The sequence below is a fragment of the Podarcis cretensis genome (assembly GCF_951804945.1).
Source record: "Podarcis cretensis genome assembly, chromosome: 6".
In the NCBI taxonomy this organism is placed as follows: domain Eukaryota; kingdom Metazoa; phylum Chordata; class Lepidosauria; order Squamata; family Lacertidae; genus Podarcis; species Podarcis cretensis.
The window spans coordinates 36,149,714-36,166,375 of record NC_137175.1 but is presented as its reverse complement, the minus strand read 5'-3'; the positions used below and the strand labels follow the sequence as shown (position 1 = coordinate 36,166,375).

At 40.8% G+C, this 16,662-nt stretch overlaps 1 protein-coding gene across 1 annotated transcript in view; it reads right to left on the bottom strand.

The window, feature by feature from the left end:
- Positions 1-16,662, bottom strand: part of RSBN1 (round spermatid basic protein 1) — a 32,803-nt gene that overhangs the window by 13,712 nt on the left and 2,429 nt on the right. The window contains exon 2 of the mRNA XM_079982216.1: positions 1,357-2,027. Coding sequence (XP_079838342.1) covers positions 1,357-2,027 — 671 coding nt within the window. The remainder of the gene's footprint in view (positions 1-1,356; positions 2,028-16,662) is intronic.

Genomic DNA, 16,662 nt, shown 5'->3' with positions numbered 1-16,662 from the left:
GCACTCAACTTGCTTCAGGCCGAGGGAGCCAGCATTTGTCCACAGCTAGCTTTCCAGGTCGTGTCACCAGCATGACTAAACCACTTCTGGCGCAACAGAACACCGTGACAGAATCCAGAATGCACAGAAATGCCGTTTACCTTCCCGCTGCAGCAGTACCTATTTATCTACTTGCACTAGTATGCTTTTGAACAGAGCAACAGGATCTCACCATCATCATGCGGATTCGAACTGCCAACCTTCCGACCAGCAAGCCCAAGAGGCTCAGTGGTTTAGATCAGTGCCACCTGCGTCTCTTGCCCTTACTATGGCCAAGAGACTGATACTGATGCACTGGAAGGATAAATATATGGCCTCATTGACTAAAAGTCAATGGATTAAGGATATGGCAACACTTGCAACTTATGGATTGCTTATAGATATAGACTTTGTATGGGCAAGTATAAAGATATTTGGAACATGTTTATAAAAAACATAGGTTATAAATAACCATACATATATACATATATATATATGGATAGTAATTACATTTATATACCTATATACTAGACAAGCATATATGGAGTTATAGCTGCTTGAATATATAGTGATATAATATACGTTCACCCACCTTTACTTCTTTTTTATTATTTTTAATTCACTTTTAATTTCCAGTATATTTTGTTCAATTGAAATATTCTCAATAATAATAATAACTCATGTTTGTTCAATGACAGGCTGGAAATGGGAAAGTAGGGAACTATGGTTCAAAAAGGCTGTGTACTAGCTGGAGTGGGAAGGCATTCAGAAGCAGCCTAGATAGCACAGAATCTACCGTATTTTTCGCCCTATAGGGCGCACCGGCCCATAGGGCGCACCTAGTTTTGGAGGCGAGGGGGGGATAAAGAAAAAAATATATATTTCCAACCCCAGCCCCCAGAACAGGCTGCTATCTGCAAGCCTTGGGAGCCCGTGGGAACTCCCGCCAGGCTCCCCAGGCTCGTGGATATCTGCCCAAAGCCCGGGGCGCGAGAGGGGTCGGGGCGCACCGACCCCTCTCGCTCTCCAGGCTTCAGCGAAAGCCTGCATTCGCCCCATGGGACGCACACACATTTCCCTTTCATTTTTGGAGGGGGGAAAGTGCGTCCTATAGGGCAAAAAATACGGTACATGGCTTTAAATTGCAGGGACTATCATCCTATATACAGACAAAGTTATAGGTTTGTTATTGAAGGAAAGGTAGTTGGAAGGCAGTAGCTGACAGAATTGTCTAGATTTTGGTTTGCGTTTCTGCCCTAGCGCTCCTTTGTGAGTTTCTCGGGTAAATGATGTGCTTAGTTTCCAATACTCTTGGGTCTTTAGAATGACATCTCTTACCTGAGCATGAAAGTTTGAAATGGTTGTTGTTTCAATATCCTTCTTGCCAAGGATTTCCATTTTCACTGGAGTGTTAGGAAAATTAAAAGCAAAGTAATCCAAGAAGTCTGGCAAGTAGGCAGCTGCCCCATGAACTATAGCTAGAGCATAGTATGCTGCATTTTTCTCATTTTCACTGAATGTCAAAGCAAGAAATTCTTCTGCAAATCTCTCCATCTCCACTGGAGACAAAAATGAGAGTTCATCCATGTAGGCATGAAGAACCAGAGCTCCTCCATTTGACTGATGCTCTTCATGAATAAAGTTACTAAATTTAGTGCCTGTTTTTAAGAAGCTGCTGCGAACAGAATGCTCCTGGTGTGTAGTAAATGGAGACTGCACCCCCTGGGGTATCCTATATTCCTGCATGCCCAAATTCAACTGACACAGCTGCTCATCTTTTAGGTACCTAAAAGATTCCTTGTTTTCTTCCAAGTTATCACTCTCCCCTGGAGTCAAAATCTCTTTGTTGATACGGGTAAGACCAGCACAAACAGTCTGCACTTCTTTATTATACATTTTCAGATGCCTCCCCCTCATATCTTCTCTGTGTTTCTTTTTCTTCTTTTTCTTTATTTTCTTTACAATAAGACTGTCAGTTCTCTGGGTCTTGCCATTTTCATCTCGGCTTTCTAGAAATAATAAGAAAATTAGAATTCTATTGTTGCACCATAAAAATAGTCAAGAACATTAGGAAGAAAAGCCCTGACCCACCTCCTGGACACTCAGTATGAAAATCTTCACAGTTTTCAGTGCTTGGATATATCAGGTTAGGAATTTGGGTCTCAGAAAGAGAACATATTATGACACCTTCAAGACTAGCAAACTTAATATGTCCTAAGTGTAAGGTACCGTAAGATTTTTTTTGCTGGAATAGACTAACTTCTGAAAAGATTTTCAGTAAGTTGGGGGGGGGGGGGAGTTACTGCATTGCTTTACCTTTGAAAATCAAGACAGTAGGTTCACAGAAAAAAAATGAGCTACTTTCTGCATTATTAAGTGCTCCTGTACGTGATTTATACAACACATAGCAGTTCAAGAAGGATTTGTTTGCACATTTATCTATTAGTTATACAGTAGTATGTCAAGCCTATTTGAGAATTGTGAGCAGGACTGTTTCGATGCTGTAATTCTATAACAGGCATAGGCAAACTCAGCCCTCCAGATGTTCTGGGACTACAACTCCCACGATCCCTAGCTTACAGGACCAGTGGTCAGGGATGATGGGAATTGTTGTCCCAAAACATCTGGAGGGCCGAGTTTGCCTATGCCTATTCTATAATGTAAAATTCAGATAAAATAAGCTGAGCTTGAGAAGTGATGAGCAATTACTGGTAAACTTTCAAAAGGTAAAGTGACGGAGTCCTGCCGTCATTAGATGGTGCTTAGCATAGAAAAAAGACACAAAGAGGCAGCGAGTATTTTCATGGATGGTAAAAGCAGCTCCTTCGGCTACTCTCCTCCGATTTTATTATCCTTTGTTCCCCTCTCTGCCTGCATGGCCAGTCTGCCAGTGTCTCACGTTATCTCCTAGTAATGGCTTTACACTCCCATCCCCATATAAGGAAACACTGCCCAGAGGAAACACAGCTCCATTTAAGGTCAATACATCCTAATACATTGTAAGGCACAGAGTGCTGGTCAGCCGAGGTCAGGGGGCACCCTGCGGTATTTACAAGCCTCTGCCTTGGCTTTATGACTCCCACAGTAAAGGTAAAGGGACCCCTGACCATAGGTCCAGTTGTGACCGACTCTGGGGTTGCGGCGCTCATCTCGCTTTATTGGCCGAGGGAGCCGGCGTACAGCTTCCAGGTCATGTGGCCAGCATGACTAAGCCGCTTCTGGCAAACCAGAGCAGCACACAGAAACGGCGTTTACCTTCCCGCCAGAGCGGTACCTATTTATCTACTTGCACTTTTTGACGTGCTTTCGAACTGCTAGGTTGGCAGGAGCAGGAACCAAGCAACGGGAGCTCACAAGAAGGTAGAGTGGTGCTAAAAGATTTCTAGTGCCTGGGGGTAGTGCTTCAGTACTTAAATAGCATCTCATCCCTCCTATAACCAGCAAACCCAGAACTAAGCATAATAGTAAACAATTAATTAAGCACAATGGCTCCTGGCAGTCTCCAGGTTAGCTTATTGTTTATTGTAGTGTGGTGGACTCAATTAAAAGTAATGGATTTGCCATTTAACTCACTTCACAGCCTGGGATCGGGATACCTGAAGGAGCGTCTCCACCTCCATCGTTCTGCCTGGACACTGAGGTCCAGCACTGAGGGCCTTCTGGCGGTTCCCTCATTGCGAGAAGCAAACCTTCAGGGAACCAGGCAGAGGGCCTTCTCGATAGTGGCACCCGCCCTGTGGAACGCTCTCCCATCAGATGTCAAAGATATAAACAACTATCTGACATTTAGAAGACAGCCCTGTTTAGGGAAGTTTTTAATGTGTGACATTTTAATGTATTTTTAATCTTTGTTGGAGGGACGCGGGTGGCGCTGTGGGTAAAACCTCAGTGCCTAGGACTTGCTGATCGTAAGGTCGGCGGTTTGAATCCCCGCGGTGGGGTGAGCTCCCGTCGTTCAGTCCCAGCTCCTGCCCACCTAGCAGTTCGAAAGCACCCTTAAGTGCAAGTAGATAAATAAGTACCGCTTTATAGCGGGAAGGTAAACGGCATTTCCATGTGCTGCACTGGTGCTGGCTCGCCAGATGCAGCTTAGTCACGCTGGCCACGTGACCCGGAAGTGTCTTCGGACAGCGCTGGCTCCCGGCCTCTTGAGCGAGATGAGCCCGCAACCCTAGAGTCGGTCACGACTGGCCCATATGGGCAGGGGTACCTTTACCTTTACTTTAATCTTTGTTGGAAGCTGCCCAGAGTGGCTGGGGAAACCCAGCCAGATGGGCAGGGTACAAATATATTATTATTATTATCATTATTATTATTATTATACCTTAGGGGCTACACAGAGATCTTAAACAAGGACCCTTCTTTGGGTGCCCCCATCATAGGTGTAGCCGGGGGGGCAGGGAGGGGAAGCTGTCCCTCCCCAAATTCAATACCGGTACATAGTAAACTGAGGTTCTGCCCCCCCAACAAAAGGCCTGCCCCCCCAAAAAAAACATGCCTATGCCCATGGCCCCCATATCTGAGGCATGGTGGGCTACATGAGAAAGAGATTAATAAGTGGTGACATCTCAACTGTGGAAAGCTCTTCCTGCTTCACTTGGCATGTCCCTTAATACTTATATTGCCAAATTTTTATAATTTTTATAATTTTCAAAAAAATATTGTTTCTACTGCCTAGTGTTGGTTCTTAATTCTGCTAGCTACTTTTATGCTGCTCCTTGATATTGTGGTGCTTTATAATGCTCTTGTTTTGTTAGTTTTTGTAACCAGAGCTGGACTGGATGCAGAAAATACAAGCAGTCCTGATTATCAGTACAAGGAACCAGCCTGTGCATCTTGTATATATGTACCCTGGCAGACAGGATAGGAAAAGTGCATTTGCACAATCCACTTTTACTCCTTCACATAAAACAGACCAAGGCAGCCCAGGTGTGCAGAATGTTTCTTCATGCCAGACTTGGACAGCAACAGAAGACAGAACATAAAAGGACATCGTCACTATTTCTCATGTTTGAAGTTTTTGCACTTCAAATTTTCTAGAAAGCCCACACCATTGACCATTATTAATTGATTGTTCCCTCCAAGTCCTGAAAAAAAGGAAGGAAGGATAGGGAAGCAGAATTCTGCGGAGGCATTATGCAAAACCAAAAGACAGTCACTAGAAGGATTACAGAGACAAATACAAGAGACAAATAACTCTATTTGTAATTTGACAGACTATCTATAACACTGATTGGTACAGTTCATCCTGGAATGAATTAGTATTGTATTTAGTTTGAACACTTGAAGCTGCATGCTTCTGAAGTTTAACTTGCCCAAGATTAAAAAAAAGTTGCTGGAACTTCCAGCAACGAACTAAAGTTGCATAATTCTCTAAGTAGGCAGAAGAGTGGTCTAGAAATAAGTCAAAGAGTAATAAAGGGGCTCCCCATCCCGCACGTTAAATTGCTGAAAAAGAAAAAAGATTGAGGGAAAACTAGGAATGGATTGCTGTGTGGTCAGTTCTGGTACTGAAAACAAAACTTTGGACTAAGCATATACAGTGGTACCTCAGGTTAAGTACTTAATTCGTTCTGGAGGTCCGTACTTAACCTGAAACTGTTCTTAACCTGAAGACCACTTTAGCTAATGGGGCTTCCTGCTGCTGCCGCGCCGCCGAAGCCTGATTTCTGTTCTTATCCTGAAGCAAAGTTCTTAATCTGAAGCACTATTTCTGGGTTAGCAGAGTGTGTAACCTGAAGCGTATGTAACCTGAAGCGTATGTAACCCAAGGTACCACTGTACTCAGAGGCACAACTTCCTTAATTTTAAATGGATGTCTGTCCCTCACAAGCCACTATTTTGCACCTGGCCTCAGCTGGTAGATCTCAAGTAGTGGGCGGCATGTGTGTGTGTGTGTGTGTGTGTGTGTAATAGGTAGTTCTACAAGGTCTGCTCATTTCCTGCCTTAAACTGCTAGAAAGGGTTGTTTTGTTTGTTTGTTTTACAGAAGAGTACTTTACAGACATAATCAGATTGTGGGACATCAGGTAAAATAGAAGACAACAAATAAAGAAAGCTTTTTCTGTTCAACACTACTCTGAAGAACATTCGCAAGCTCAGAAATATATACAGGGAATAGGACAGTGAGAACCTATTAACCCAATATTCAAACAGCTAGTTTTTTCAGCAGCATGTGAATGCAAGCTTTACACATACCTCAGCACTGGTGGAACTTGGAACAAAGTAACACAGTATCTAGAAAGTTTATGGGAGGGACAATCAGAGCCTTAGGCTGCAGCCCTAAATGTATTTACTTGAAATTAAGTCTAGTTTATTACAAAGGGGCATATTGTTGAGCAGAAGTTGTTAGGAATAGACTGTTGCAGCTACATTAGGAGCTTACTGCCAAGCTAGATAAGACACCTCTTGTCGTGTCTAGTTTGGACCTTAAGAGACAGGTACTCATAATCCTGTTCTTTAAATAAACATAATTCAAAAATAGAACACAATCCAGAGAATATTAGGTGAATCCAGGTGGCAATCCAACATCCATTTACTAGAAAATAAGACCTATAAAACCAATGCTACAATCCTATGTACACTAAAGTAAGCCTGAATGAATTTAATGGCTGTTACTTCTGTGTAAACAGACATCTATAGTGGTGCCTCGCAAGACGAAATTAATTCGTTCCGCGAGTCTCTTCGTCTTGTGGTTTTTTCGTCTTGCAAAGCACGGCTATTAGCAGCTTAGCGGTTTAGCGCTATTAGCGGTTTAGCGGCTATTAGCGGCTTAGCGGCTATTGGCTTAGTGGCTATTAGCGGCTTAGAAAAAGGGGGGGAGGAAAAAAACTCGCAAGACGTTTCATCTTGTGAAGCAAGCCCATAGGGAAATTCGTCTTGCGAAGCACCTCAAAAGACGGAAAACTCTTTCGTCTAGCGAGTTTTTCATCTTGCGAGGCATTCATCTTGCGGGGCACCACTGTATAGGATCATGCATCATATTCTCAATGGGATGGAATGATCCTGGGAAATTTAGTTTACACACCCTCCAGTACTATACTATACAGTACTATACTATACAAATGGGGAGATTCCTGTGCATTAATGGGGAGGAAAAAGCCAGTGGTGTGGCCTCACAGGCAATATGATCAAAAGTGCCACCAACAGAAACTATGAATGCATGCAAGCAATTGGCACCAATAATGAAAAGCAGTGTGGCAAGCCAGATACTACAAGTTAATTCATATGCACAAAATACTACATATGCCAGTTAGAGGATATGATCACTCTGGGGAATTTTCTAGTGGCCAAAGATGGCAATCCTGCATAGATCGTAGTATGGCCACTCTAGAAAAAAACCAACCTGGCCTGAATGGTATTCAACAACTACTGTTCAATTGCAGACACCCGCTTTTTTGCCAAGGCACTTGAGAGAGTTGTAGCAGTGCAACTGCAGAATTTTTGGAGAAACAAATTATCTAAGCCCATTCTAATCCGGATTCAAGCCCAGGTTTGGGACTGAATCAGTTTTGGAAGTCTTCATTAATTACCCTAATCAAGAGGACAGGGAAGCCATGATTCTGCTGCTAGTGTTCAATCCCCCACCAGCTTTTGACATTATTAAGCATAGCATTTATGGGAGATGGGTATCAGGGAACTGTTCAGCAATGGTCCCGATCTAATCTCCTGGCACAGTTCCAGAAGATGCCATTAGATGAATTCTTCTCACCCTCTTGTTCTTGATCTATGGGATGCTGAAGGGCATTGTCTCCAATGTTATTTAATGTCTTTATGAAGCTTCTGGAAGCAGTCATTAGCATCAAGGTGTCACCAGTATACTGATGATACCAAACTATTTCTGCCTTGGATGCAACGGTGGGCTAGATGAGAACTAAGTCCAAATCCTGGCAAGATGGAGGCTCTATGGGAGAGTGGTTCCTGAGTCCCAGGAGTGGGTAAGTTCCTGCTCTGGATTGGGTCACGTTTCCCTGAAGAAGCAAGTGCATGCTTTGGGGGTGTTCCTAGTTCTAGCTCTGTCACTAGTGCCACAACTGTCACCTGTGAGCAGAAGTACGTTTTTATCAGCTTCGGCTGGTAAGACAACTGTGGTTGTCAATAGATTGGAATAGCATATGTAGGGATATACTTGAAGTTGGTCTAAAGCTTAATTGGGCTTAATGCAGCCCGCTAGTCGGTTTAATCCAGCTCCTGTGGCAGTTTGTCTCCTGGGGTAAAATCTTAAAAAAAAGCTCAACAACGTCAATCCTAAAAAAAAGCTCATGCTGACTTCATCAAATCTAGCCCTCTTTCAAAAAGGTCTGGGCACCCCTGAGTGCAGCTAATGTAGATCACAGTAGCAAGGTTGCTTGAGGAGGCAAACTACCACCAGCATAACATACTTTATTTACATGATTTGAAGTGGCTGCCTGATACCACACCAAGTTCAAGGTATTGGTACTAATGTAAAAGGCCCTATACTACTCAGGACCAATTTACTTTAGAAATCATCTTATCCTTTATATAATCAGTAGGTCACTGAATTCTGTGGAAGAGTTTCTCCCTCAGTTCCCAAAATATTGGACGTTTGCTCCACAGCAACCGAGAGCAGGGCTTTCCTTATGGCTGCTCCTGATTTGTGGAACCTCATTCCTGTAGATATGACAGGCACCCACTATTCCTATTTTTCAATAGGCTTTTCCAGCTGGATTAGAAAGTCTCTGCTTTGGATGTTCATTTTGTATTGTTTTTATACCTATCAATTATTTTTGTACTTTTTAAAAAACAAACTATTTTTTCTTTTTCTTGTGATATGTTTGTAAATTGCCTTGACGCATGTTGAAGTCAATTCATAAATAAATAAAATTCCCAAATCCCTGTGCAGTGTGCGTGCAGATTCATTTGGAGCAGCTAGGGAATATAGAGCGCCAGCACAACCAAGGAAGACACCATACACAACTACAATAGTTATTTTAGGCACCACTGATTATTTGTTGCACTGCCTTAAGTCAGAATGATTTATCATCAGTCACGAGTCCCTGAATACAGCAAGTACCACTCAAATAGCCTCCTGAATTCATCTCGCTGAGATCAAAGCTCAATAAGTTGCTATGACAGGTTTCAGAAATGCTGAGTAAAAAGGAAGCCATAATTATATACTCCTAACAACTTAATGCCCCAGCAGCTAACAATGTCTTATTTTGTAACACACCTATAAATTGCTTATTCTGGATCCTTATAACAACAACAACAACAAAAAATCAAATCATGCTTCATAGCTGAGTGAGCATTTTAAAGACCCTTCAAAAGGCTATTCTGCTTTATGAGGAAGGACTCTTATAAGAAAAAAGGCAACTCTGTAATGTTACTTTGTTGGTGTTACTGTTTGTAAAGTAACATGTTGCAATATAAAAGGCAATTATAAAGCAGAGATCCAGAAAAGTGATACAAATTAGGAAAAAAACCTCAAATTTTTTTTGGGGGGGGAGGGGGAGTAACCTGATGGATTTTCAACAAAATTGGGCAAGCAAAATATACTGACAGTGTCATACTGCACCCAAGGGATCAAATGTCTAGGATTCAGACATCTGAAGATTTAAACAACTGAGCAGCAATGGATTGAGAAGTCCCCTACCCCACCAAGAGATATGAAAAATTAAGGTATTAAAAATTGAGGCAGACCATCATATTGCAGAATTTTAAGTCTTAAATTCTCTCCTTGGAGATTTTATATTAAAGTGAAATGTACTGTACAGTGCTATCATAAGAATTAATAGCAAAAATGGCTAACAAGAGATTGTATCTAGATATTAATGTGAACTAATCATTCTAGTAAGTTTCAAGATGCCTACTGAAATTATAGCCTTTGGGTATACAGCAAACCTCAACAATTTCAAAGCCCATCTGGTCCACACAAAAGGTATCAAAAGTAGCGGTTTATCCAGGTAGATATTTTTATACCAGCATTGATCAGTGAAGCTGACCAGTAACTGGCAGACTCCCATGTTTTAAAGTCACAGAGACAATGGCTCAGGAGTGGCACTATTTCTGAAAGTATTCATGTAGCTGTCCAATTGTTGTTGGCTTCCAACTCCTGTGACCACCACCAGCAAGGGCAATGGTAATTGTTGATGGAGGTTGGAGTCCAGCAATATCCTAGGGCCCATGCAATTAAGACAAGAGATGCCAAGATTTGGGATCTCATGCAGACTCAGAACCTGCATTCTACTTATTTGCTACTCCCAACTACATCAGCACCAATGTATCATCAAGTTAGACTGTCTCTGGCCAGTATCACCAGCAGTAAGCCATGCCAGCTTGCTGAAGCTACACAGTGTAAGCTGAATTTCCTCACCCAGATTATGTGCTTTGCTTCACCCCAAGTCTCCCCTTTGATGGTAAGCTTCAATGGTTATCAATAGGAAGCTTTCCACAAAACCTGACCTATTTTACCAGTGGATTATTATACTAGGATTTGTTAACTACCAGTTGAATATAGCAAGTTAAAATCATCCCTAGAGAAAAGGATTTTCAGAAAAAATGTAAATAACTGCATTTTTACTTATTTCAGACTGTGATTACCATTTGTGTGGACTTATTTCAGCAAGTGATTACCATGTGTGTGGACTTATTGGCTGCATTCATACATAGTGCCAATCTATGGTTTGTTCAACATATCATCTCATGCACAAACCATGTCTTGTTTCTCCAGAATTCAGTTTGTTTTTCATTAGTTCTTGCCACAAGCCCCTGCAACTTAATCAAGGCTGTTGGGTTCCAAAGTAACGCCAACATACTGTATTTTAAAAACAATTATTGGCTTATAAGGCAACTGCAAACCATAGCTTCACATGGTAGTTATTTGCAAACAAAGCTATTGTGTGGCTGATTTATAAGTGTGCCCATGTTCGCAATGGTCTAAGCATTACGCTCAGTACATAAATTACCCTTACTGTCTGATTACCGGATTCCTGTGAGGACCGAGCACTAAGGCTTGGTTCATAAATAGCACTAAACTAAACTATAGCACAAACCACCAAATATGCAGGCCCTGGGAAAGGAGGCTGTAGCTGCTTTGCTCCTCTCCACTGGTCATTAATTCTGCTGCTGCACTAAACTACGTCACAGTCTGAATTGGCACGTCATTCAAACCCAAGCTTGTGCTTTAACTCTCTCCAGACAGCTTTACATTTTTATGCATATAGGAAGAAAAAGTATCTGTGCACTCCCTAATGAATTTAGACTTCATTGGCTGTTATAGATGACTGTTGGTTTTTATTTTAAATATTGTAAAACCTGGAATGTCACGAACCATGTGCACTGGTCACCCATTATTCCACTATCTCACATGTTTGGTTGGGTAGATGGTTAATGTTGTAAAATGCAGAAACAATTTAAAAAACAAAAAAACTAAGGCTGTATTATGTTCCTTAGGTTTAAGCAAGCATCTAACACTTTTCCAGCCTATATACACACCTATCCCCATTAAATGTATAGCCTCACTGACAGTGTTAGAAACTCAAGGTATATAAGCTAGGCATCAAATGGCACTTTAAACCTGGGTTAAAGCCACCAAAATAGAATGTCTAGGCACCATGGGGGGGGGGAGATGAATATTTGTATTATTTTTATTCATTTCATTTCTATTCTGCTTTATATTTTAAATAAAAAATCTCAAAGCAGTTTACAACACATTAAAACATCAAATAAAACAATCCAGAATAAAACAAATTCAAGCTTCAATGAAAAGTTACATTTTGTTTTCTCCATATTATGTACCTACTTAATTTATATAGCTGCCCCATAACAGAAGTACTCTATGAAGCCAGTGTGGTGTAGTGGTAAGAGCATGAGACTTGGACCTGGGAGATCAGGGTTCAAATCTCCACTTGGTCATAAAGATCACTGAGTAACCTTGGGCCAGTCACAGCCTCTTAACTTAGCTCACAGGGTCATTGTAGGGATTAACTGAGGAGGTGGGTGAACCTTGTACCCCCCCCCTTGGAGAAAAAGATGAGATATAAATTCAATAAATAAGCCCTTCTGCTTACCTGCTTAAGAAAGCTGGAGGGTGAAACCAAATGGAGATATCAGTTGCCAAGCTTGCATCCAAAGATCTCCACATGGTCACAACTGAACCCACACCACCAAACCAGTCACAAAACTCGCCTGGTGCCTGAGGAATTTCTAGCACTGCACATGAGGCAGCTACCATATTGAAGCAACACACGTCTGAGTCTGATCAGTTTCTAGATAGAAGACCACATGGGAAACCCATGTATACCACTTTGAGTTCTATGAGGGGAAAAAGGTGAAATAGAAATCATAGAATTGTAGAGTTGGAAGGGACCATGAGATTAATCTAGTCCAACCCCTTGCAATGCAAGAATTTTTTGCCCAAACCACAACCCTGAAGTTAAGTATCTTGTGCTCTACCAACTAAGCTATTATATCCAACTAAGATCTACTCATAGTAGGCCCACGGAAAGTAATGGGCCAAAGTTAGCAATGTCTATTAATTTCAATACGTCTGCTCCAAGTAGGATTAGCACTAGTACTAGATACAACCTATAGTAATTTGTTTTTAATGCCTTCCTTTTTCTAAAAATTAAAACATGCTAATTATAGGACATCTGAAGAGTTATCTGAATGTGGACATAATTATATACATGCATCCTAGAAACAGTCACCTGAAAAAGTTACACTTTTGAGACTACTCAGACTGACATTGTATATATTTATTACTTTTCTACCCCAGCCTTCTTCAAATGCTCTAAGGGCAGCTCACACAAAAAAATACAATGAAAATACCAATGTTTTTAACAAAACTTTTACAATAGCATGGCAGTGGATATACACAGGATACAAATTAAAATTACACTAAGGTTTTCAAAGGCCTGAGTCTTCTTAGAGTGTCAAAATATATCCATCTTACATTACTAATCTTATCAAACTGAATTTTTAGCAACTGAAAGCTTTCTATAGAAAGTACAGCAATAGAAAACTTCACATTAAATATCACTGGTGGGGCTCTCCCAATGCTAGCACAGAATGGAGGACTCTGATATGCCTTATGCCTTAAAGGTACCCCTGACCATTAGGTCCAGTCACGGACGACTCTGGGGTTGCACGCTCATCTCGCTCTATAGGCCAAGGGAGCCGGCATTTGTCCACAGACAGCTTCTGGGTCATATGACTAAGCTTCTAGCGAACCAGAGAAGTACATGGAAATGCCATTTACCTTCCCACCGAAGCGGTGCCTATTTATCTACTTGCACTTTAACGTGCTTTCAAACTGCTAGGTGAGCAGGAGCTGGGACCAAACAATGGGAGCTCACCCCATCGTGGGGATTCAAACTGCCTACCTTCTGATCAGCAAGCCCTAGCCTCTGTGGTTTAGACCACAGCGCCACCTGTGTCTCGCCTTATGCCTTACACAACTGAAATCCCACGGTTGCTTGAAAGTTGGTCCAATTTATTTAAATGAGTTTGCTTCTAAGTAGGATGCCTTATGCCTTACACAACTGAAATCCCATTTTAAACATCCTACTTAGAAGCAAGCTCATTTAAATAAATTGGACTAACTTTCAAGCCACCGTGGGTTGGATTTAGCTGCTCGTATGTCATGTATTATTAATGAAGTATTGCTTTAAAGAAAACTAAATGGAACTTTATTGAACAATTGACTGATTCACCATAACACTAAACCATGTTTAGCAATATGTGAACAAGGCTGAAGTGTTTCTGAACAGTTTTCAGCCCACACTCCACCCCTTCCTGTGCTGTCCATGGTTTGAAGCTGGCAAACAATTTGTTTGTAGTAAGCCATGTTAGCAGATAATGCTATGCCAATATTTAAAACTGAAAGTAAACTTAGCATAAACTGTCTTCCTAGTCTCGCAGGAGGGGAGGGTGAGCATAAACTTGATGCTTCACTCAGGGTCACTCATTCATGTAGCACTACATTATGGTTTAGCATTACATGTAAACCAGTTTCAACTTAGACCTCTACTACTGACATTTTCAAAAAGTGTTCACACACTGTTCTGACATTACTGGAAAAGTTTTTCAACCTTACTAGGAGTTACTACTTGTTTTAGGAAATCCAGACATCTAGGATTTCACTAGTCCCATAGAACATATTGTCTATTGCATCTGAAGTCACAGGATTATGGGACATTAGAATCTGCCTCACACAAAATCAAACTATTGGTCCATTCAGCTCTCCATATTGTCTACACTGACTAGTAGCAGCTCCTTAAGTTTTCAGACAGGGAACATTCCCTCCTTGAAGAAGCCAGAGCTTGAACCTGGAACCTTTTGCATGCAAAGCATATGTTCTACCCACTGAGCTACAGCTCCGCTAGTGTGTTGATCTTTACAAACTTCATGGCAGCTATTTCATACACAGCCAAAGTTTGCCATATTTGGCATGTATCTTATAAGTATATATTTATTCCCCATATCACAAAAAGCCAGGTGTAGGGGTGCTTGATACATTACTGCTTTACTGCCTGTAACTGACTACAAACTACTATAATCTTGGTACAGGCTTCCATGGAGACACCAATTCCATAGTGCCCAAGCTTTTCCAGTTCCAGGAAACTGTATGCAGTTGCATGAATATAGGCATCCAAGCAACCATGTAGGAAAACCTTTCCATTTAGTAAATTACTGAACTTTTACTACATGTAAGAATGTGTGGCAGGAATATGTTCACCACTGTACTGCATTTAAAATTATACTGTCATTTTAGTAATACAGAACTAGGCAACTATATGGTAGAAACATTATCTGGTGGCTCATTGGTCATCTGGTGACTCATACTATGTGTAAAAGTGATCTGCAAGTAATGCATCAGGTAACAGCAAATAGTTTTGATACATGCCCACTCTTCCCTCTGCTCTCAAGAAGGTCCACCACAATAATAAATGGCACACACCCACACCCCAAACTCTTTGAGAAAGGATTCTATACAGACTCATCTTTCATCTTGATTCTTAACATAAGTGTCCTGGTTTTTCTGTTCTCAAAAAGGTTTCCAACTATATATTTCCAGCAAATTAGAGAAGACTAAACTACTAGTACTTTCATAAAACCCTGCATCAGGGGATATTCTGGTCTTTGAGGTAACAGAAGGTTGCACTGGTGAAGTTGACAGCACTTTTTCCCTGTTCTTTAACTATAGCTATTGGTTTGGAAGGCTTATGTACTGCCATGAAATCACTGTTATTTCTGGCACCCAGCTACTTCATCTGCTGTTCGCTCAGCTGCTTCTTAGCCTTCTCAGATGAGAAACTATCTGCACCTCTGGTATAATCCAGTTCTTGTCATTCTTACGACTGGCCACAAGCGTTTCTGAGTGGTTATATAAAAAGTAGTGTGTTATGCAGGTACACACAAGAGCCAGGACTGTTGAATGTACATGACACCCAACTTGGGCTTGCTGCCATGTATTATAGAATGAGCCATAATTATCAGTAAATGCAGAACTAGGACAAGGTAGCCCTACTACAGCTCAATTACCTTTGCATGAAAAGAGTCTGTGCTTTAAAAATCTTTAGCAAACAAAGGCGAGACTGTGTGTAGCATTCAAAGTGATGGTACAAAAATAAAAAGGTCTTATTATATAACTCTGTCATCAAGGAAGTGGAAGTGTTTTTCTTCAGCCAAAGGCCTAAGTAATACACATCAATAGAGCAAAATATTAGGCTCTTCTCTCTCTTTTTCACTGAAGAGTGTCCTCTGAATAACAGTTTCAACTAAGTTCAGTAGGCATTACAATGCTTCTTTTTCATAGTAAGTGCATTCTAACCACAGTGAATATGAGGGATTCTAATTTTTCACTGAAAGGTAATTCTAAACACATTAAGCAGAGTTCTAATGAACTAATGTGATGAATTTCATTCCCCCCCCCCGCTACTTTTGATACATAAACTAAGAGGTCTAATCGTGCACTTATACAGTTACCCAAATACTACTTGCAAGCCACAAGTGGGATTTCACTACTGATGTTATTCCACATTGGTTTGTCCTACTAAATAAATCACAGGAAAGCAATAATTAAAATATTCTCAGTCTAGTATACAGCAAGCAAAATTTGTGGATTATATCCTGTTCACTACAGGAAAAATAAATGGAAAGAGCCTTACCTTACATTAGTACTGACTTTCTTTAACTGTTCACTGTACACAAGTGTTTCAAGTTTCAAAATCTTCTTCATAATATGTTCTTAACATAGCAAGAATCTTGGTCACTCAAATATTCTCCTGAAGAACAGGTCTACAATAAATTTTCTTGATACCAGCACTGATAGGCATCAAGTGAAATTGTTCTTCTGCCATCATGATATTTAACAGACTTACTGTTCAAGTGTTCATTTATCCAAATCTTATATGCTTAAATATGGTGTTGCTTCATTAGCAAGGAAAAAGAACAAAGAAGGTTTTTGCCTCCATGTCTATAATAAATGTCACAGCATAGCTGACAACTGCCTAGGTTAAAAGTCATCATTACACTACAATACTATAGTGTCCTATAATAATAGGTCTGCTACTGTTTCATTTATCAATATGTCATTAGTATCATAATATGGTTAGTAACTACCACACTGTATTCCAAACTAGAAATCTCAAGTTTCTGTTTGAGATTTGGTAGCTATCCTTA